The sequence below is a fragment of the Micromys minutus genome, assembly GCF_963924665.1.
Source record: "Micromys minutus genome assembly, chromosome: 1".
Taxonomy (NCBI): domain Eukaryota; kingdom Metazoa; phylum Chordata; class Mammalia; order Rodentia; family Muridae; genus Micromys; species Micromys minutus.
The window spans coordinates 246,031,759-246,054,232 of record NC_137969.1 but is presented as its reverse complement, the minus strand read 5'-3'; the positions used below and the strand labels follow the sequence as shown (position 1 = coordinate 246,054,232).

The 22,474-nt window shown below is 49.6% G+C and overlaps 1 protein-coding gene across 2 annotated transcripts; it reads right to left on the bottom strand.

The window, feature by feature from the left end:
* Positions 1 to 1,560: 1,560 nt before the first annotated feature.
* OTUB2 (OTU deubiquitinase, ubiquitin aldehyde binding 2) lies at positions 1,561 to 19,364 on the bottom strand. 2 transcript variants are annotated; one of them, XM_080941357.1, is made up of 7 exons: positions 19,200 to 19,364; positions 14,459 to 14,776; positions 7,307 to 7,402; positions 6,567 to 6,685; positions 5,003 to 5,087; positions 4,480 to 4,674; positions 1,561 to 3,698 (listed from the first exon to the last, which is right to left on the bottom strand). In XM_080941357.1, exons 1-7 carry the CDS (start codon positions 19,200 to 19,202, stop codon positions 3,492 to 3,494), a joined length of 1,023 nt encoding a protein of 340 aa, XP_080797483.1. In that variant the 5' UTR covers positions 19,203 to 19,364; the 3' UTR covers positions 1,561 to 3,491. The 2 variants fall into 2 exon arrangements, with proteins under 2 accessions (XP_080797483.1, XP_080797484.1); XM_080941358.1 differs by lacking the exon at positions 14,459 to 14,776.
* Between the last annotated feature and the right edge of the window lie 3,110 nt (positions 19,365 to 22,474).

Sequence of the window (22,474 nt, the reverse complement as noted above, 5' to 3'; positions counted from 1 at the left end):
GGGTGTTGCAGTGTTTTATCACTGACTTTGAGATTTCCTCAGGCAGACAGAATGCTGTTTCCTTGATAGGGGAAATGGCGTCATAGGCCCCTGGCCATGAGGCACTGTATCACAATACTGTCAGGGCTTCTGCACATGTCCCTGTCCTTCTCCGCAGCATACAGTATTGCTTCTTTGCTCTGTCACACTACCTTCTTTTCATCTTACCTAAGCTGTCCTGGAAGGTGGACAGGGAAGATCTTGCTGGCTGCCCCCAACTCACAAAACTGTCACAAATCTGCAGGATCAAGAGAGAGTGCACGGGATCTGGCCCAAGCTGGGCATGGATCCATGTAGTCCTCTGTCCTAGCTTTTTTGTAAGACAGACTTTTCAGTCTGAACTGTCCTATGTCCATCCTGGAGTATAGCTGTGTGTTCTCTATGAGGAACAAAGCTCTGTGCTCTGGGCTACCTGCCGTCTTGTATTGGGGCCTAGTATGCATACAGTGCAGGAACGTGACCCATGCTGCCCAGCTCACAGCCAGTCTGGCTGAGCAACTCACTTTCAGGTCTGGACTTTGTCGTTCATGGGCCTGCTTCCAATGTCTGCTTTGAGCAGTCCCGTGGGCTTGAATACAGTACACAGGCATGCCTCAATATCCTCAAAGCTAAGAAACATGGTACTCCTCAACTCTCAGCAGGGTTGGGAGGTTTCCATGAGACTTGGATTCTGGTGTCACTGTTGACTGAGTGCCTGGCATTAAGATGCTTTCTAACCCTCTGCCTCATGTGCTAAGCACTTTATACTGGTTATCTATATCACCACCCCTCCCCCCTTTAACTGAATATGGAATGTGATGGAGGATGGTGGCTGCTCACACACTCGGATAACTGGTTCTCCCTGCCACCTTTACCTGGTTCTGGGGATCTGGGTTGCTAGGCTTGGATGGCAAGTACTTGGACCCATTGCTCCTACTTTTTCATTTGAATGGTTTCAGTGTCTAGACGGGCCTCGAACTAGGAATCCTCTTGCCTCAACATCCTCACAAGCTAGGAATGTAGGTAGGGCTGTAATACCAGCCCTGTTAGATGCTTTTATTGATTTCAAGTCTCATTTGGTTGTCTATGAGGTCATGGTTAATCTTAATACTTTTTTCCTTTCCTTTTTTTTTTTTTTTTTGTAGTAAAGGAAGTGGATATTTATCGGTTAAGGTTTAGTCAGTTTGACCCAACAGCCAGACTTCAGGCACCTTAGTTCTGAGTGCGTTCTAATAGTCTGAGTCTTTTCCATGACCCCACTTTGTCCTCCTGGCCTGGCTGAGAGGACAGGTGGCCTCCACTTTCCAAGCGATGCTGTGAGATGTCAGTTGAGTTGAAAAGCAGAAGGTGGGATCAGTGTTCAGATCCCATCTGTGCCCACCTAGTATGGTCAAGTGTGCATAGCTCACTGCATCTGCTCTTTGAGGGGACTAGGGGCCACTCTCTTAGTGTAACCCACTCATGAGTGGCCTGTGGGAACACAGTGGTGGTCTTCCAAACATAACCAATTACCCAGCATTAAGAAGCCAGACTGAGAGTTGTTTATAGAAACTTTTAATGCTAGGAAGGTGTTTTCCCTTGTGGGAAGCTGTGGGGCTTGGCCTTGGGTACTCACTGATCCCCAAGCCACAATTTCCCAGGCTGGCTGTACACTTGGCTCTTAGACCTGTTTCACTTTGAGGTGGCATGCTTCTTTGTTTCAGAGGTGAAGAAGGGGTTTGGCCAGGGTCACACAGTTGAACTTGGGCAGCTGGACCCAAAACTTCCATGTGCTCTCAGAAGACAGACGAAAGCAGGTGTACCATGGTTACTGTCCCCACTGGCTGTTCTGGGAGAGTGAGGGATTCAAAGCCTTTTGAAGATGATCTCTCAGCACCTTCATTCCACTGTTTCTTCTAGAAAGAGCTGGCAGGACTTGTTGCTGTAACCTAGCCATGAAATTGCCATGCTCAACCAGGTTTTAGCATGTTCCTAAGCCCATCCCCCTGTTCCCAGACATTTGAGCTCCTGTGGAGCAGCCCAGGCCATCCGTCAGTCAGGTATCCTGTGCTCATACCATTAAGCCTGGAAATGGAGAATAGTGGCTGAAGACAGTCATGGAAATAGGTGCCTACTCTTGTGGGGTACCTGTCATAAATGCCCACATCAGGGTGAAGCACGGAACACATCAAAAAATGAAGGGCAGACACTCTTGTGCCAGCGATAGGCTCACGTAGCTGGAGCCTTTGGATCTAAATGTTGGCAGAGGTCCCACACTGCCCAGACATCTAGGTGCTTTTGGCTTTCACCAAAGAAAAGGATAGATGTCTGAGATGTGTAAGACTCGGGATCAGGATCCTGCTCCCAGCCTGTGTGCGGCTGTCAGCAGACCCTTCACAGTAGCACCAACAGACTAATTCCTGCAGAGTGGAGCATGAGGGAGCCTAGTAACCAAGGAAACACTAGGGGGCAGTTCCATGGTTGACCTGTAGAGGAGGGTGTGTCCTCAGGTGGACTCCTAAAGATCTTCAGGCAGCAAGGCAAGGTAGAGGCTATTAAGGGGTGGGTATGTGCAGAGGGGGAAATGTCCCTGCTGCCAAAGTTTATGGCTTTTCTCTCCTTTCCTTCCTAGCTGCTTATGAAGCAGAGCTAGGGAAAACCAAAGAACCTTGGGAAGCCTGTCCTCAGCCCTTCTAGGTTGCTGCGCATACCCAGCCTAGACCTAGACCCTACTTCTAGAATTCACCAGGGAGGATGGGCAACTGTAGCCCTTTGGTCCCAGACATGGACACACTGACTCAAGTACAGGCCCTAGTCCTTGGCAAGCCTTATCCAAGCAGGGTTGACAGTAGAACCCTGAAGGGCATGTTCTCCAGAGTCAGGAGTTCTGGTCCCGAAAAGTAGAGGGACCTCACAACCTGAGCTTCATGTTGAAGTCCTTTTCTGGACTACGCTAAAAGTCTTTTGGTTTTTATTCCCTCTTTCCTTCAGTGGATGGGAAAGTATAGCCACCATGAATAAAGTACACACCCTCACATTCAGACAGCCTACCATGACCCACCCAGCTAGACTCTTCATAGGTCCGGTAAGTCATCTTAACATGACAGCTGACCTGAGCTTTTCTTCCCTCTGAGGGTCACTGTCCTGTGTGAGGATAAGCTGATATCCCCCATTTTCACACAGCAGCATAGCAACACTGTCAGGAACCTCTCTGCCAGATAAATAGGTCCGAGGTTCTTGAAGTAAATGGGTACAAAGACAGAGTGTCTGGCCATGTGGTCCAGAGTTAGCAGGCATATCATCTATCAAAATAAATACTAAAATTCCTAGGAAGTCATCACAGTCCATAATGGGCACAGGTCTCAGTTCAGTGGCTTTACCCAAAAGGCTGTATGTTTTCTAGTTGTCTAAATCACTTAAAAAATTGCCAAGGCAGAATGTTCCATTCCGAATGCAGTCCATCAGGTGACAGGCTCAGGCATGGCCTAAAACAATCAGTGTTTTTCCGCTGCATAAAGGATGTTGTAGTGGGATGTTTTATAGAGCAGATAAACAGAAGGGATGGCAGCCTCGGGAAACACGTGGTGGTTCAGAGCGGTGTCCATCTCATCCACGTACTCCACCTGCAGAGCAATGTTCAGTGCCTGCGACAGTGCTGTGATCTGTACGTGGTCACACTCCATGGCCATGGGCTCTACTTCCTGAAAAGCCAAAATAAAATACTTGGGAGGGAGGCCAGGGCAAGGGGATGTGTGCAGCCCTGGCTCCCAGGGTCAGCCACCTCTTCTGTGCCAGGGTGGTGATGCCCACCTGTCACGGAAGCAACACAACCAGACATTGCTGGAGTTGCAGAAAATGAAGCAACACCATTTTTATTCTAGACCCTTGACGGGATGTGCAGAAGAGGAATCTTTCAGGCTGGCATCAAAAACTTAGAACTAAAAGGACTCAGATGCCAGAGTCTTCCAAGTATAAGGCTGCAGAGGCCAGAGCCTGGGGGTGAGGCCTGATGCTGCAGAGACAATAGAGAGGCAGAGATTGTGGCGGGCCAGCATGTGTATCCCAGAGGGCAGCTGCTCTTGTGCCTGTGGTAACTGCCATTTAAGTCAGGGCCCAGTACCTCCTAATTAAAACAAAAAATCCAGATAGCCATATGAAAATTGTCCATTTCTTAACATGTGGGCCACTCTTTCAGATAAATACTTCTGAAACATGAGCCCAGATTAAGGGAAATGTGACAGGAACTGTTACTCTGCAGTTGAGCAGCCGAACAGTCTCAAGTCCTGTGTTCCCAGAGATTCCCTGAGATTACACGCAGCCTGCTCAAGCCAATCGAGGAAGATGTCACCTGCAGGCTCATCTTGCTAGTTGGCTTGTAAGGGTGTCCCTCTGGGCAGAAACAGTGGACCTGGAGTGTATAAGGGACAGACAAGCAAAGCCCAGGCTGGGAGCTACATCACCAGGGAGGACCCAGGGACCTACATGAGTGCAGAAGTCTTTGATGTCCATCTCTTCATCAATGAAATGTCGGAAGAAGTCGGCTCGGTTCCTGATGAAGGCCGACGTGAGGAGGCGTAGGAACTGCACGATTCGGTCCGAGGAGCTCTGGTCGTTGAACACCTTCAGCAGGCTGGACACGGAGCTGTCCTTCTCTACCAGCTCTACCACACTGTAAAACTTAACATCCCTCACCATCAGGGCAGACCCGGCTAGCACCTGCCCCCAACACCCCATAGGACCTCTCATTTTGAGGCTGAAATGAGTATTATTGTTGAAGCCCAGAGACACATCAAGGGCCCTGGCATGGAGTCCCTTCCACCATAAATTCAGAATGGCAGGAGGCTGAGTGTCCACCTAACTGAGACCCCTGTACTCGCATATCCTCACAAGAAAGAAATGACCCTGCCCTGTCCCAGCTACAGCTGCAGAGCTGTGGACCTCCAGCCTGTCTGCTCCCATCTGCTCTGCCCTTGGGCCTCAACCAGTGTGGCTCAGGTGAACTCACAGCATTAAAAAAGTTTCTGAACTTGTGTTCCTCAAAGCCGGCAGCCAGAAGGTCGTTTGGGGTCTGTAGCACATGCTCTTTAAACCTGGAGGGAAGGAGACCTGATGACCACAGGGGACACACAGGGTGCTCTTTGACCAGCAACTGCCTGGTCCACGCCAGCATCACAGAATCGTGAGCACATGTGCTGCCTTCCCTGCTGTAAATGACTCCGCTTCTCAGATGAAGAGACTGGCAGTCAAAACACCCTCCCCCAGATATGGCAATTCCCTTTCCAAACCTTCCTTATCCCTGTGGACCTCCAGAGTGACCAGCAACACTTCTCCCATGTCACAAATTTGCTGGCCTCTGCCCATGGCACTATGCTCACAGGAATGTGTCTCTCTCATCCTCTGCCCAGGGTCATAACTGGCAGTTCATCTACAGCCAACCCTCACTTGCGCTTTACCTGGGCAGGGCCCGTTAGGTCCCCAGTATGCCCCCTCTTTGGGAGCTGCCAATGTGTGGCCCATTTTAAGCTAATGAACTGTTATTTCAAGACTTTGACCTGGCAGGATTTAACGTCCCTTACTAAAACCCAAATGGGTAAAGGTACAAGGAAATAAACCATGCTGGAAACCGGATGGAGATGCTAAGTAAGGTTCCTCCGTTTGATTCCAAGCACAAGTTCACAACCATTCCAGTTCCAGAAGATCAAATGCTCTTTGCTGAACTCTTCTGGCACGGAGGACACATACAGGCAAACACTTATACAATTAGTAAAGTAATGTTGAAAATAAAGAATACTCAGAGCCAGTTTCCTGTTTAGTACTCACTATGCTTCTAGGTCTGTTACACAGGTGAGGTGGGGTAACCAGTAATCAACCCTAATGCCATGTGCCTGGCCTATCAGGTCAGGCCTTCCTGCCCTCAGCCCCAGCCCATAGCTGCTAATACACATCCCTCCAATGCAAGCCCCATCTTGTCACCAGCCACAGGGCCCTCATGAGCACGCTGAGGCACCTGACATGGCCACCAAGCAATTCTTCATTAACCTCAGGACCAGCCTGGCACTGGGCTGTCCTCGCTCTCTATCAGGGTCAAGGGCCAGCAAGAGGGCTTGGTAAAGTGGCTGCCCCTCCATGCGGTGGAAGGGAAGAGAAGGCTCCTAAAGTTATCCGCTGGCCTCTGTGCGCGCACACACAAAACATGACCAAGGCCAGCAGGGACAAGCTTCCTCAATATTCTTTCTCCCTTTCCTTTCTTCCTTTTCCTCTTCTCCCTCTTCCTTTTCTTTCTTTCTTTCTCTTCCTTTTCTTCTCCTTCCTTCCCTCCACCTCCTCCTCTTTCTTGTGTTGGTGTTTGAAATACCAAGTAAATACCAATCGCCCACCCAATGTTGCCTGAAGAGGCAATGCTAAAAGAAGTGTCAGACAAATACAGACGCCTTCCTAAGCCTCTGGGCTGCCATCAACACTGGCACAGTGGGCAGCTAGGTTTCCAGGCAAGTCATGCCTCTACCGGCCAGCTCTCAGCTCCCCTGCTACACAAGTCCAGCAGAGGCGTCTACACGGGTCCCACTCACTTGAGGATCTCTCTGCTCTTGCCCAGCAAAGACTCCAGGTAGGAATAGCCCAAGGCCCTGTAGAAGCAGTTCCCGTCTCCTTTGGTCTTTCGGATTGAGGTGAATCTTTTGCTGAGTTCCTAAGGAGAAAGGAGGACACATGACCTCAGCGGCAGCGACAACATTGGTGTGGGTCAGCCACTGACCTGGCCACAGCTCCCTCTCTAGGGTTCCCACCCTTACCCATCCCACAGATACACAAATATATCGAGGTGTCAGACACAGAGGATATCAGCTCCTGGGCACCAGCCAGCTTCCGTTTGGGGGAGGTGCCACAGAATGAGATGATGGTGACAGAGTTTGAGAACATGAGCTGGGGTGTCCTGGGTCAGAGACATCCATATCAGACTTTGGCAGTCAGGGAAGGCTTCCTGAAGGAAGCTGGCAGCCGAGTGGGGTGGGTGACTAAGCGACCTCAGCAGTCCTATAAAGGTTTCTCAATGGTGTGAGGGGGCCCAGCCCATACATAAAGAAGACTCAAGCAAGTGAATCCAGCTCTTAGAACAGTGGTTAGCTTTAAAATGTATGGTGTTCCCGCAAACGGAGGTGCTCTGTGAGGCAAATGTACAATTTCAGAATGGTCTAAGTATGTTTGCACAGGGACCTGGCCCAAACTCCACACCTACCAAAAGCTGCCCCCGTTATTCCCGACCTCAACCCTCTTTTTTTTAGGCTCTTGGTCCCTCTACCCTCTTCCCCACCTGGATTTTCCTCTGGTAAATCCTGTTTTCAGGATGATCCCGAAGAATGGATAGAATGTCACATTTTTCTGATATTAGGTTGAAAGATGTTTCACTCTGAAAGAGAAAGAAGAAACACTGAGCTGGCTTCAAAGACACCCACAGGGCTCACAGAGCTGATGGCCTCTGAACAGCCAGGTACCCAACCTGGAGGATGCCCTGTTCTCTCAAGGGATGTGCAAGCATGTGACCAGGACAATCAGGACTGGCACCATCATGAAGTAACCTAGTTATAAAGAACTAACCGTATAGGTTACTAACAGATTCATTTCATAATATTTAATACGTTAGACTTAATAAATCTCTATGCTGAGTATGCTTCCACCTCATTCATTCATTCATTCACTCATTCATTCATTCTTTTCTTTACTAACCTCCATCTTCCCCTAGTTCCTGAACCTGTGGCCTGTGCCAAGCCTGGCATTACCACATTACCTGTGGGGAGCCAAGGTCTCCAAGACTTGGAAGGATGAGAGCAGGTAGGAGATAGGGAGAGGGCGGCATAGATGGGGAAACAGCAGCCACCTGCCCCGTGTTTTTACTAGACTTGGGGTGAGTGCACTCAGGGGTTGGGGCTCAGCCAACTGGCCACGTGCTCTTGCCACCAGTCATCCAGGAATGGAGCTCTCTGCAGAGAAGACGACTAAGTGTGGGGCTGCAAGGCACACGCACCTTTAATCCCAGCACTGAGTAGGTAAAAGCAGGCAGATCTTTGAGTTCAAGTCCAGCCTGGTCTACAAATCAAGTTCCATGACAGCCAGGGCTACATGTAGAAACTCTGTCTCAGAAAACAAAAACAAGCCAAAACTACAGGGCTGGCGAGATGTCTGTTGCTAACGAGCCTGACCACCTGAGACGGATTCCAGGATCCCACATCGGGAAAGGGAGAACCAACTCTCACAAGCTATCTGCTAACTTGTGTCAGTGGCTTGTACACACACACACACACACACACACAATATACACACAATATACACACTGTCTCTCTCACACACAATATACACAAACTGTCTCACATACACACAGACACACATAAACACACATTCTCTGTCTGCTACATACACAATCTCTCACACACACAATTGCTCTTTAAGTGCTACTTGACTTACATAAATACTTTCCAGCTTAAAATAAGGGTCCTGTGTCTGAGGACACGGCTCTGTAGACACAGTATTCACCTTGTAAGTGTGGGGATCCGAGTTCAGATCCCCAGAATACATATTCAGGTCAGATGAGCAACCTGCCTATGATCCCAGCTCTCAAAGGATTGGTACAGGGGATCCTTGGGACAAGCTGACAAGCTAGATTACCCAAATCTAAAAAGTCTTCTGGGAAAGCTTTTGGTTTGGGATAAAGGAGCAGAGATGCTGATGCAATGTCTACCTTACAGCAGCCATCTTGTGACCAGAAGATGTGACCAGCCAACATAAGGAGGATGGTTTGATGATCACCTGCTACCCTAAGCCCAAGATGTGTGATGTGATGACAGGTACCATCACGGGGCACTGCTGTGTGCCAAGATTGGGGGCAGAGGCGCACGTGGTCCCATTATCTCAATCATCACAGTGCTCCTGTGAGGTGGCGATTACTGTACCCACTGCCAAGGTCAGGTTGGTTGAGCTAGGAAGTGATGATTGCAGATCAGTGTGAAGTTCAGACACACCAAACTGCTAGGCATACACAGCCCGGATGCCCGAGTTCTCAAAGGACTCATCTGCCAGCCCATAAAGTAGTGTCCTGTCCAGGGCAGTATGTGGCCTTCCTACCCAGAGGCTGGGTCCAACTTCGCACTTCTACTCACCCCCAGAAACACTGTCCTCCCCACCCCACCCCCACTTCCTGATAGGGGTTCAGTGTGTCCAAGAGCCTGGCCGGTGTATGATGCTTATTGCAGAGTATCAGGGGACAGTTCCTAAGTGGCTCCAGGCACAGCCATTGAAAGGTATCGGCAGGCTGGGAGTGTGGCTGAACAGTGGGTGAGCTTCTCTGGCATGTGCAAGGCCCTGGTCCATCCCTATAGCTCTGCAAAGCAAACAGAAAAACAGAAAAGCAGAGCCCACCGACAGAGGAGAGAGATGGCCCCTCCTCTGCCTCCTTTGAGCCTTCTACCTGTGCCAAGGGACCAGCTTCTTCCTTTATAAAGCTTTTTTTTAATGTATCCATTTATTATATATAAGTACACTGTCGCTGTCTTCAGACACCAGAAGAGGGCACCAGATCCCATTACAGATGGTTGTGAGCCACCATGTGGGTGCTAGGATTTGAACTCAGGACCTCTGGAAGAGCAGTCAGTGCTCTTAACCTCTGAGCCACCTCTCCAGCCCACCAGCTTCTTCCTTATGTTCTTCCTTCCCACTTCCTAGTCATCTTCCTCTCATAGGTCCACAGACCTGATTGTAGCTCGAATAGGCTCCATTTCATTTGCAGGTTTAAAAACCTTAGGCCAAGACACCTTTGTTGACTTCATAGATGTGTATATGTATGTATGTATGTATGTATGTATGTATGTATGTATGTATATAATATACATATAAACACACATATGTATATACATATATATTTAAAACATAATTATGTATAAAATATATTTAATATACTATATTTAATATATTAATAACAACTACATATATATAACTATATATATGTTGTTTTAAATCATGAAAGCATGATATCATTTACATAACTCACAGCTGCTGGTGTGCAGTTAAGTGTGTTAACTCTGTTGAACACACAAATCCCTGTGGGTCTGTTCTGAACAGCGCTCTCCACAGCTTGTGTGCATGGCAAGTGGCCGCATGTGCTGCTCAACCAAACTCCCTGCTCCCTTGATGATTCCTTCAAGTCCTGCTACCTGCTTCAGGACTATTTGTTCATAGAAGTATTTTCGCAGATGGCTGACTTAAAACAGTGCGCGGGCTTTCCAAGCAACAGGCTACAGAGCACAATGCCCCGAATGTATTTAATGAACTTGCACTCAATCCTGGCCCCAAACAAACCCAGAGAGAAAGATGTTGGGGCATAGGAGCACAAAAGCATGCCCCGCCAGACATGTTTACTTGACAGTTTCTGAGACGGCATCAGGGAGCAGGGCAAGAGGAACTCCATTTGCCCTCAGAGAGGAGTCCTGAGGAGAGAGGTACCACACCAGGGAAGGCTTCCCAGAGCCTGTGTTTGCCTGGCATGGTAGATAAGCTTGCTTCCCGAAAGCTGTTTGCAGCCACCACACTAATAAAGGAGCAGCTTCGAGCCGATGGGCGGCCCCCTTGTCCATCTCAGAGAGTGTTCTAAGTTTATCTCATGAGCGCCTAATCTGTGTTGTGTCCCCCTGCCCCTCACTCGTGCCCCGACCCCCAAGTCCATGTGGCATATCTTTTGAAATGTCTTTAGAGAGTAGGGTGGTAAAATGTATATAACACTAAACATACCATTTTAGCCATTTTTATGCACATGGCTCTGCTGCTTTAAGTACTCCCCTCCCCCCATCTTTGGAAACCACCTCTCTGCTTTCCACTGTCTTTACAAATATGATGAGATGTGTTTTCGAATTTTTTAAAGACATGGAGTTCTATGTTTTAAATTTGCATATTCATTATACTATGCTACACACACACACACACACACACACACACACACACACTTTACTGGATACTATTTAAAAGCCAGCCCTGGCTGGGTATGGTGACAACAGCCTATAATCCTATTATCCAGGAGGCTGAGGCAGGGGGATGGCAAAATTGAGGCTAGTATAGGCTACACTGCAAGACTGTCTCAAGGGAGGAGTGGGGCAGAGGGAGGGAGGGAGGAAAGTAGATGGGTCTTGGGCTGGCATCTAGTGTCTCCCAAATGTATATGTGAACCTAGTGACAAGCAGGTTTCCACCCTGGCACTGGAAATCCCTAAACACCTTTGGAATGACCCAAGTCCCCATCCAAACACACTGCCATGCCTGGGTGAGACCAGCCTCAAGATCCAGGAAGAACCTAGGAGCGGTACCAGTTCACTAGTCCCTGAAATCTGGAACAATGCTCTGGGTTTTGACCTTGGCTAACATTAACTAGTGTTTGCTTTTAAAACCCTGGCTGAAGACTTCCAGGTCGTTCTGGAGCAAGAGAACAGACAGGTCACGCCTGACTGTCCTGTCAGACCTCAGCAGGCCCTGGCAAAGACACTGGCTCTTTAGTCATTAATTAATTAAATAGATGCTAATTAATTAAGCTGGGCAGACAGCACCTGAGCTTGGCGACTGCTTTAGCAGTGGAGGTAAAGAGGTGTGTTTCACGGACCAAACCCACAGCCAGGCCTCAGCTCACACCTCTGCCTTCAAGTCACATCTGCCAGCCAGCCATTCCTCGTGGCATCTGAGCATGGCCATCTCTCAGGTTCAGCAATGCCCAGCAGACCCAGAAGGCGGTCATCTTTCTCTGGGCAGCTTGGGCAAGGTTGACTCACCTACTAGGCCCCAACGCCACCACTCACCACACGGCCTGACCTGAAGGCACCTGGGAAAACCAGAAATGCCAGCCTCGCCTGCCTGCCAAGCAGGTTCTGAGCCTCAGCCTCTTCTTTAGGCATGCTCACGTCTTTGCCAGAGGCAAGCCTGAGTTGAAGCCTGCTCTCCTGGAATTCCACAGACACCAGAAGGTTGCCGAATAGGTAATGAATTCACTGCTTAAGCATGAGGCCTAAGGTTTGTAACACAGCAACTGTATAACCTGAGCCTGCCACGCTGCCTGCACCTCAGCACTGGGAGGAGGATGTAGAGACGGTCAGCTCTCAGGACTAGTGACTGGCCAGTCCAGCCAGTGAGTGCGCTTTAGGTTCAGTGGAGAGCCCCCATCTCAGAAATCAGAAGAGTTGGGGAGAGGCCTCAGTGAGCAAGGTGCTTGCTACCCAGGAGGATAAGAGTTCAGATCCCCAGAACTGGTGTGTGGCAGCTACCTGCAATCTCAGCCCTCAGGAACCAGAGGCAGGATCCCCACAGCAAGCTGGCTAACTAGACCACCCAGAGTTGACAAACTCCAGGCTCAGTGAGAGACCCTGTCTAAATAAGCAGTGATCGAGGAAGACACCCAGTGTCAGCTTCCAGCATCTGCGTACAAAAACACCTATGTGCATGCAAATCCACATATACATGTGCCTGCACACTTATGAAGCAAGTTCCTATGCACACCACACACACATGCATAGGTTACATTTTTAAAAGGAACACAATAGAGGAAGGTATCTGATGTCAACATCTGGCCTCCACATTCATGTGCACAGGTCAGTACAATCCTCTGTCATGAACACATACACATGGATACACCATACATATACCCAAATCTCCTCATATATATATACATATATATACATACATACACACACATATACATACACACACATATATACATATATATATGAATATGAAATGCATACATATATGTGAGATATATGCATATGTGAGATGTATATGTGTGAGATGTATGTATGAGATGTATATATGTATATATGAGGTGTATATATATACACATATATACATGTATATACATGTATGTATGTGCACATATATGAACATATATTTATATATAATATTCAGATATGGGTCTTCATATGTGAATATATGAATACACATGTGGAGTGTTCAAAAGTCCATTATTAATGAGGTGACTTAAGCCAAAGACCACTGAAGCCACGGGTGCAGGGAGACCTGTCTCGCTGGAGGACCCATTCCTGCTCCAACCTCTGGAACATCACCATTTCACTTCTTTGCAACGGAAAGTCAGACTCCCAGTCCCACCACGGAAAGACAAGCGGTGGGCAGGCTGTGCTTTCAGGGCCTTCTGGCCTCGGCCTCAATGAGGGCCGCTTCCCTCAGCTCCTAAAGGCTGCCTGGGTGCTCTGTCTGAGTTCCATCCCCAGGCCTATGTGGTGGAAGGAGAGAACTGATTCTTTCGTGTTGCCCTCTGACCACCACACACACTCCCTGGCACACCTGCACCATACCCCTGGCACCCTGACACACACACACACACACACACACACACACACACACACACAAATAAATACACGTTTAAGGCTGTCTGGCTTCCATTATGGATAACCCCTTTCTCTCACCTTGTAACCTTTCTTTCTAAGGTCCCCTTATCTTCCCTCCTCTTGTAGAGATCATAGTGGTGTCCTCTCTTGTGCTATCCTTGATAACTAAGGGTGATCTCGCACTTCGGAACCTCTCCTGCCATGGTCCTATATCCACAGGGTCTAGGGAACCGGATGTGCTAATCTTTGTTGACAATCCCTCAGCTTACTTCATGACCCTTCCTGGTGGGGCCCCACCCCTTATCTCAGTGCTGGCTATCTTCAGAGCTCCTGAAGCTGGGCTCTGTGTCTCTCAGATAACGTGAACTTGTGTAACACTTTGAGCGGCCACCTGGTCTTAGCTTGGCCTCACTGCTCCCTAGGACTCCAGCCTTAAACAGCAGGCAGCCTCTCAGACATTCAAACAGCCCCCCACCCCCACCCCCGATTCATTTACCCATAATTACTGTTGCCTCATCTGTCTCCACCAGGCTTCCCTAGCCCCTAGGATATCCCTCCACCCACCAGAGTGTACCCCCAAATCCTGGAGTCCTCTTCCATTGTCTCGCCCTGCCCCACTAGTTCCTGGGTCTGGCCTGAGAGCCCTCGCCATTTCCCACAAAGAGGACACAATGCACCCTGCCTAACTGACCTGGGGGCTTCCTCTCCCAATCAGCCCCACATTCTGTGCAAGCAGTCAGCACAGGCTGCTTAACAGGCAGGGTCTCTCCTTAGTATTCTCTGCTGTTTAACTGCCAAAGTCACAGTATCAAAAGGCAGCACTCTGCCTTCGTGACTGGACTGACATCATGACTGTGAATTGTACACAGTGTTGACTCAGTTTCCCTACCACCCCCTTCTGCCAAGCAATGCCTTCCCTCGTGGTAAGAAAGCAAGAAGCCCCTGGACTGATGCTGGCACCTCGTTTTAGGACTTCCCAAGCTCTCTGAGCCTGAGAAAGCTGTTTGGTATAAATGGCCCAGTGACAACCTATTACCGAAATACAACCAGGCCAAGACATAGCCAGGACTCAGGAGCAGAAGCTGCCGTAACTAATACCTGCAGACTGGAAGGCTTCAGGGCAGGGCAGTGGCTACAGCCGGGACACTTCCCAGGCGGATGGTGGAGCAGCCTTCGAAGCTGGGAACAGACCGAGGAGGGCGGTTTTGGTGTGGGCAAGACAAGACGGAGAGCAGGAGGGAAAGTGGGAGACTTCCCAGAAGATCCCGTGTGAGAACGCCGGCAGGAACTGGCACAGAAAAGGCCATGAGGATGCAGCCTCAGATGGAAGTGAGGAATGAAGTCCTGGAGACTGGAAGGAAGGGCCATCTCCTCGAGTGGCCAAGAACTCTGCTGCAGGGTGTCCTTTCCCCGGGTCTACGCAGGGAAACAGAACTTAAGAACAATGAAGTAGGAAGGACCTGGGTGGCAGAGCCCTAAGGCGGCGGCGGAGTAACGTCATCTACTGAGACATGTGGGTAAAGGCAGGGTTCATAAAATGAAGAGAATAAAGGTCTTGGAAAACTCACAGCCTGACTAAGTAAAAGAATGACATAGCATCTTAACACCCAGGGTGTGGCCCCGAGGCTGGCCACCTGCTAAATAGCACAGAAGGTGTCACTCAGGGAGACAGGGGGTAGGGGACCCCTCCCCCCAACATGGTCAAGATCCATAGGCTGGCTATGCCTCGAGAGCCCTTTCCAGGGAGCCTCTCAAGTGTTCCCACATTTCAGGGCAGCAGGCCACCTGGGTGACCAGCTGTGGCAGGGCCTGAGGAGGGCTGCTACTCTGGTGGCCAAAGCTGTGGTCTCGGTGGAGAGTCCACATGGACAGTGTGGTGCACAGTGTGGGGGCCCAGACTAACAGACACAGTCTCCACTGGGGTGATGCCCATGGGATGTAATATGGTTGTGATATGAGCTGCTGCCTAGGCTGAGCCCAGTGAATTCCAGAGTGGGCAGTTCCTTCAGCCGTCAGAGTGGAGTGGACATGGTGCAGAGTCAGCCATTATTCTGGAATGTGATTTGCTGAAGTGGGTGTCAGACTCGCATAGGATGACTGACTCCTTATTTCTGGTCAACTTCCCACTCTCGGGACTGGAAGGTCTGTCTCAGGCCTGCCCACCATCACACTTGGATGGCAGGTAATTTCAGAACTCACAGACCCTCAGCTGGTAGGAAACTGGCTGCCACAGCTCTGAAGAAGTCCTGGGATAGAATGGATGTATCTTGTATGTGAAAAGAACAGTGTGTGTGTGTGTGTGTGTGTGTATATGTGTGTGTGTGTGTGTGTGTGTGTGTGTGTGTGTGTGTGTGTGTGTGTCTGTGTGTCTGTGTGGGTCTGTGTCTGTGTGTCTCTGTGTCTATATGTGCGTTTGCCTGTGTCTATGTGTATATGTGTGCATGTGTGTGTGTGCCTGTGTGTATGTGTGTATACGTATGTGTGTGTATGTGTACATGTGTAAGTGTGGTGTGTGTGTGTGTGTGTATGTGTGTGTGTGTAAAAAGCTATGGTTTGAATGTCCTTTCCAAACCAACTTGTAATTCAGCTGCCAATGTGACAGTTTTACCAGAGGTCACTGGGTCTGGGGACTCCCCTCACATGAAATGATTAACAGCCATCACAGGGAGGGGTTTCCTCTAGTCCACTCTCCCCTCCCACCATACTATAACACAGCAAGGAGACATGTGTGCTCTCACCGGAGGCCAGCACCCTGATGACCTTCCCAGTTGCCCGCAGAACCAGAAGCCAATAAATGTCTGCTTATTATAACTCACCCAGTCGATGACATCGTGGCAGTGTGAAACCTCTTAGCCCCCCTCACCCCACTGGCTAGCTGGCTCCATCTCTGACAACCTCCCATCCTGCCCTCCTACACCTAGATGCCCTGGTCACAGTGTCTGCCCTGTCCCTCCAACACACGCTACCTCAAAGTCTTTGCTCCGTCTGTTTCTTCTGTTTCCGTGTTCTACCTCTTTAGACGGCTTGGGAGATTCCACCTCAGCAGAAAAGCCTCCCTGCCCTCCCCACTATCCTATCGCCTTATTTGCTTGTTGAAGACAGGATCTGGAAGGTGGGCTCACTGGCTGATGTGTTCTGTGTACCTCCACTCCAATGCCAACTCCACAAGGGCAGGGACCTGTCATCTGTCACTGCTAGATCTTCGCTTCCAGAAATGTTGGAATGCATTCTAAAAATGTATCCCGAGGGCTTCGAACTGGACTCTTGAAGCCCGAGCTCCAGGCCTCAGATTGGAATTTTATTTTGGAATAGGGTCATTGCTGATATAATTAGTTAAGATGAGGTCACAATGGAGCAAGCTGGGTCAGCAGCCCCATGACTTATTAAAAGAGTACTATAAACACATGCACGGGAGAGAGCCATCTGTGGATGAGTTCCAATGTCACAAGTCAGGCTACTGCTGGAAGCTTGGGGAAGCTGGGGATAGAACATTCCTAAACACCTTCAGAGGGACTGTGCCCCTCCCTCCCTACACATTCACCTGAGACTTCAGCTTCCAGACTCATCAGAAAACCAGTCCCCGTGGATGTATCCCGTGGAAGGGTTTTGTTGCAGTAACCCTGGCAAGCATACTGAATGAGCAGAAGCCTGCCTCTCCCTCCAGCTGGCCACCCACGACCCAGCATCAGACAGAGAGCCAGCAACCATTTCATATTCATCAAAAATGATAACAGGTCCCTAATGTGCAGACAACCCAATGCAACAGCTCAGCAATGCGAAGCCCTGCACAAGATGCTCAGAACCCAATCCCAGATTCACTACTCTCCGCAGGATGCCCATTCCTGACCATGTCCCAAGGCGATCTCCCTGCTACCTGGCCCTTCCTGAACACTCCTCTACACCGCTAGAGTCAGCTTCTTCCTACCGGTGGAGTGTGCCATGCTCCTGGACAGACCGAGACCCCTGTTGGACTCTCAGGCCGTGTCAGTAATTCAGGAGCTGTGACCTGACCCCTGGGCATGAACTGCGGAAGAGGGCAGGTGACATGTCTTTCTTACCGTTGCCCCAACATAGGCTGAGAACGCCAGCGCTGGTCTATTTAATGCCCAAGAGGAAAAGGCAGACAGGAACACGTGCCTGGACTGCCCAGACCCACACTCACTCTTCTCCCCAAGAGCACACAGTGAGGGAGTGAGGTCGAGCCCCTCACCGTTTACAGCCCTGACTCCCAAGGGCTTTATGGCTTCTGCCTGGCCACCTTCAAGCTCGGCCCAGTGACACTGACAGAAACAGAGGAGGATTCTGCCAGTCCCACAACATTCTCCTGTATCAACCACACATGCCATACAGTCTCAGCCAACATTAAAACACTTCACAGGTAAATCAGCCATGGGCCTCAGGACTTACCAAGGTGCCCAACACACAGTGGTTGTATAGTAAACACCATGTAAATGGTTTCTAGTTCTGTCCTCGTGACTCCCAGACAGATGTCCTATTTGGTGGGTTTTAACTATTCTCCCCACCCCCACACCCTCCTGAGCACCCAAACTCCCCAGAGGGGAGTTGCTTTGCATCCTAGCTGCTGGTCTTCTGGGCTCAGGGCAGATCCAGCTATACATTAAGGACAGAAGTTACTTAGGGTCCCAACCCCTACTGCACTGGTGTGCTGTCTGCTACCACCAGTGGTAAGTGTCCAGAAGCCACACAGCGTCCAGCTTCTACATGGCTAAAACTGTCATTTCAATAGCCCGACTCCCTGGCAGGCAATACAAAAATACCCGAGCCACTTTCCAAGAGCAGCAGAGCAGGTAAACCCTTGGGTACCAAAAACAAGCAGGAAATTAGTGCTTACACACACACACACACACACACACACACACACACACACATATGAACTCCTCATAATAACCACTAGGACAGCCCAGACAGGAAGTAGACTGGAGTGTAGTTTAGAAGTCAAGCCTTATCTAGCATGCATGAAAACCAGGGTTCAAAACCCAGCATCACCAAACAAAACTGAAAGAGCAGGTGATCCCAGAGCTAAGTGATTCCAGTAACACTAAGGATGGTCAGGCTCCCTAGAGCCCTTTGCTGGAAGTTGAATAGCATAGGCTATCCCCTGTAGGAGGCCTGACCCCATGGCAACCTGAAAGGTAGGCTGATGCAACACAGAACACTGGACCAGAGGCTTGGGTCCAAGTCCTAGCTGTCACACCACCACAATCCCTACCAGTTTTCTCCCTATTTGGTCTCAGTTTCCCCTCTTGCCCAAGCTCTGGGTTTGACCAGCCCAGAATGTCCTGGGTCTGCTCTGCTGGAAAGTTCTTCTAAATCACTTTGCCTGGACTCCGAATTCACCTCTCAGAACCGGGGCCGCCTCTTCATGTGTCCTCACTCTACAGACCTGTTGCCATCAGGAAACTGAGCTTACATCAAGGGGCTCTAAGGCTTGACGGGCTGGTCGGATCTCTTGTCCCTGGGGACAGTTGGCTAGGGTACGATCTGGCTAGGGTCTGTGGTGGCTAAGTCTGTGATGGGTGAGCTGCAAGCTGTCCATAACAAAGAGTAGAGACCACAACCCAGAGGTAACCCATTTCTCCACAGCCAGGCACATGCATCGGGACTTAGAGGAGGTGCCTGGGGACCACCTAGAGTCGCCACGAGGCAGCAGGGCTCAGTCTGAGCTGGATCTTCTGGCTGCGGGTCCCCGAAGGAATAGCGCGGCGCACCCCGGTGTTCATCATCCCGGAGGGTGGAAAGGGTTAAAGCCTCGCGCCCAGCCGCGCGCGCACGCACACGCGCCCTGGCGGCGCCCCCTCCCCGTCCCGCCACCACTGACCATAGTGACCGGAGCCGTCGGGCCACGTCCCGCCCCAGCGAGGAGCGAGCCGGTGCCAGGGGAGGCGCTGGGCGGCTCCGCCGTTGGGTCGGGCGGCGGGGGCCTCGCGGGTGTGGGGCGAGCTCAGAATACACCCGACCGCCCCTCAGACCAGAGCGCAGACCTCCACTGTGTCCCAGCAAGACGCACGCTCCGCGATTGACGTCGGAAGCCAGCAATCAGAAGCCCGGAGGCGGGACGTCACAGAAAGTGGGTGGGACTGCACGCGCCTTTGGCCTGTGTTTTGAGGCCCGTTTGACAGGAGGCCGCCCTCCTTTTAAAGACAGAGTGCTTTAAACTCGCAAAGGAGTTAGCCCAATCTGGAGAGTTGGTCCTGGTTTGCAAAGACAGAAGGACTTTTAACTAAAACGGAACATTGAAGTCGTCTGGAAGAATAGATGTCCCTAATTAATTAATCAACGAGTTCATATAAGTATATTTCCCTCAGGATCACAAGATGTGTGCTTAGGAAACACTTGCCCCGTGACATTGTTACTTGTATGCTTCTGTCTAGCTACAAATAATACTTACCTCTTTGTAACTCATGAGTCAGACAGGTATCCAGGCAATATCTGTTGAATGAATGAACCTTCGAGATAGTTGAGCTTGGCTCTGGGGATGTAGAGGTGTGAGAATACACAATACTGAACTAGGTATAGATGAGTCACCCTGTGTACAAGCTCATTATTACTGGACATCAAACAAAGTATTACTTAAAGGTTTGTTTGCCAGCTCTTGACCCCTGAAGGCGTTATTGTAAGTGCTGTGTGAAGAAGGGGGCTTCTGTACAAGGCACATAACTATTTAGCAGGCTCTGGTACTTACATGGCTCTACTTGACTGTAGTATAAACGTGATAATATTGGATAGACACTGTTTGGCTCTTTTCCTGAGCTAATGATTGATTGGTGAGTCTCATACCCTCAGAAAACTAGATCACCAAATTGAATGGCAGCTTCGGGCAGCCCCACCAAAGGAGACAATAGATGCGCCCCAATGGTTTGTGTTGCAAAGCCAAGATGGTCAGTATATTTGGGGTGATGCATGCATAATGCATTTTTCATCTTGTGATGTGTGAGTGTCTATGTGTGTCTGTGTATGTGCATGTGTGTGCATGTGTGTGCCTGTGCTGCATATGCCAAAGCCAGAGGTAAACTTAGGTGTCTTCCTCTGTCTCTTTCCACCTTATTATTTTTTAAGGTTTATTTTTGTTAGCTGGGTGTAGTAGCACAAGCCTTTAACCCCAGAACTTGGGAGGCAGAGGCAGACTGAACTCTGAGTTTGAAGCCAGCCTGAAAGAGCAAGTTCCAGGATAGCCAGGACCATACAGTCAAACCCTGTCTCCAAAACTCTGTGTGTGTGTGTGTGTGTTGGAGGGGTCTTCCTTCCATCTGTATGATTACAGGGAAGTCTTTATTACTTGTGGGTAAGGCTTTTCAGGTGCCCGTTGGAGGAGGGAGAGGAGCACTCACCCACCCCACCCCCATAACTACCCCTTACTCTGTAAGTAAGCCCAATAAACTCAGTTTCCCCAGAGTAGACTTTAATGCAATTGTACCTTGGTTTGTCATTAAGACCTTGGGAGGAAGGGTAGGCGCATATCTGATCCCTAGGAAGGAATTTTAGCAACATATGTGTGGGGGTGGGTGTCTGCACGTGGTTGTGTGTGTGAGTACAGGTTCGTGTGGAGGCCGGAGGATCTGTCAGATGCCCTGGAGCTTGCATTATAGACAGCTAAGGAGCTGTTCGTGCTGGGAACAGAACCTGAGTTCTCAGGAAAAGCAGGAAGCACATGCTCCTTCCTTATGCCCGTGGAGCAAACACCTTTCCAACTGAGTCATCTCCAGAGCCCTTTATATTATATTATAAATGTGATTGCTTTATCAAGCACAACTCTATTGCAGAGTCAAGGCATATCTGTATTAATACTTCCAGGTGCCTATATACAGCTCTCTTCTCTCATATCTTCCTTTACCCTCCCCCTCCAACTACCTAGGTTCTTGTTCAAGCCAGCATCTGTGTCTTTGACGCTACACCATCCATCGAGTTGGGGTTGTGGAGTCTGACTGGGGTCGAAGGAGTAGCAACAGCAACTAAATATTCAGTCATTTGTGTGGGAAATTCATGATCAGACACACTGAGACCCCAGGCCATACTCCTTTACTTGCTTTCCCATTCCAGTGTATGGAAGTTGGCCCTACATTCCTGTCCCTGCATCATAGGGAGATTGAATTACTTGCTCAGCCCAGCTTGATAACTCGAACCTTTGATTCCAGGCAAAGCTGGTGGATCTCTTGGCAAGCCTGTCTATATAGAGAGTTCTAAACCAGCCAAAGCTAGAGAGAAAGAGAGAGAGAGAGAGAGAGAGAGAGAGAGAGAGAGAGAGAGAGACAGAGAGACAGAGAGACAGAGACAGAGAGACAGAGAGGAAGAATGGGAGGGAGGGGGAGAGGGGGAGACAGACAGACAGAATTTGCTTGCCCAGATTGACAGCACATGCCTTCGCTGAGTCCTAGTAACCTGAGTACCAGTCTGGACTTGGTTCAGGGAAACCACATGCCAGTGTGAGAGTTGTAGACTACCCCCTGCACTAGCACCATAGGCTCTTCCTGAACTCTGGGAAGATGATTAGAGGAGGAAAAGCTGTAGAAACCTGTAGCTAGTCTTTGAGACTCCGTGGGTTCTTCTTTTTTTCCACCCTTTATCCCCCCCATCGGGGTTTCAGCCCCCATTACCTGATAGGAGAGAAACAAAGATAGAGGGAGAAGAGAGAGAGATATTGAATCCGATTTCTTTCTTCTGTGGGCACAACTGCTAACAAATCGCAGCAACACACACACCCAGCGACCTCCAAGCACCAAGCCCGCCTATGAGCCCTAATATTTATATACCCTCTGAAAAGTTCCCATGATTCCAAATGTCTCCCAGTCACAGAAACTATCAGCAGCTGGCAAAACCATGTCTCTGCCAGACCAGGAGACGACTCATAGTCTGCTACTGTGGACAGTCAAAGCTGCCTCATATCCGCACACCTGGGATCAAAGCTAAAACATATTCTTATAATATCACTATTTTTTTAAAATAAGCCAAAATTCCAGAATTCCAGGGCTGGAGAGATGGCTCAGTGGTTAAGAGCACTGATTGCTCTTCCAGAGGTTCTGAGTTCAATTCCCAGCAACCACATAGTGGCTCATAACCATCTGTACTGGGGACCCAGTGCCCTCTTCTGGTGTATCT

Coding starts and splice junctions, on each gene's coding strand:
- OTUB2 (XM_080941357.1), bottom strand. Junction 7,403..14,458: donor TGAAGCCTTCCAGTCTGCAG/GTATTAGTTACG, acceptor TTTCTCTTTCAG/AGTGAAACATCTTTCAACCT. Junction 3,699..4,479: donor TCAAAGACTTCTGCACTCAT/GTAGGTCCCTGG, acceptor TTGGCTTTTCAG/GAAGTAGAGCCCATGGCCAT.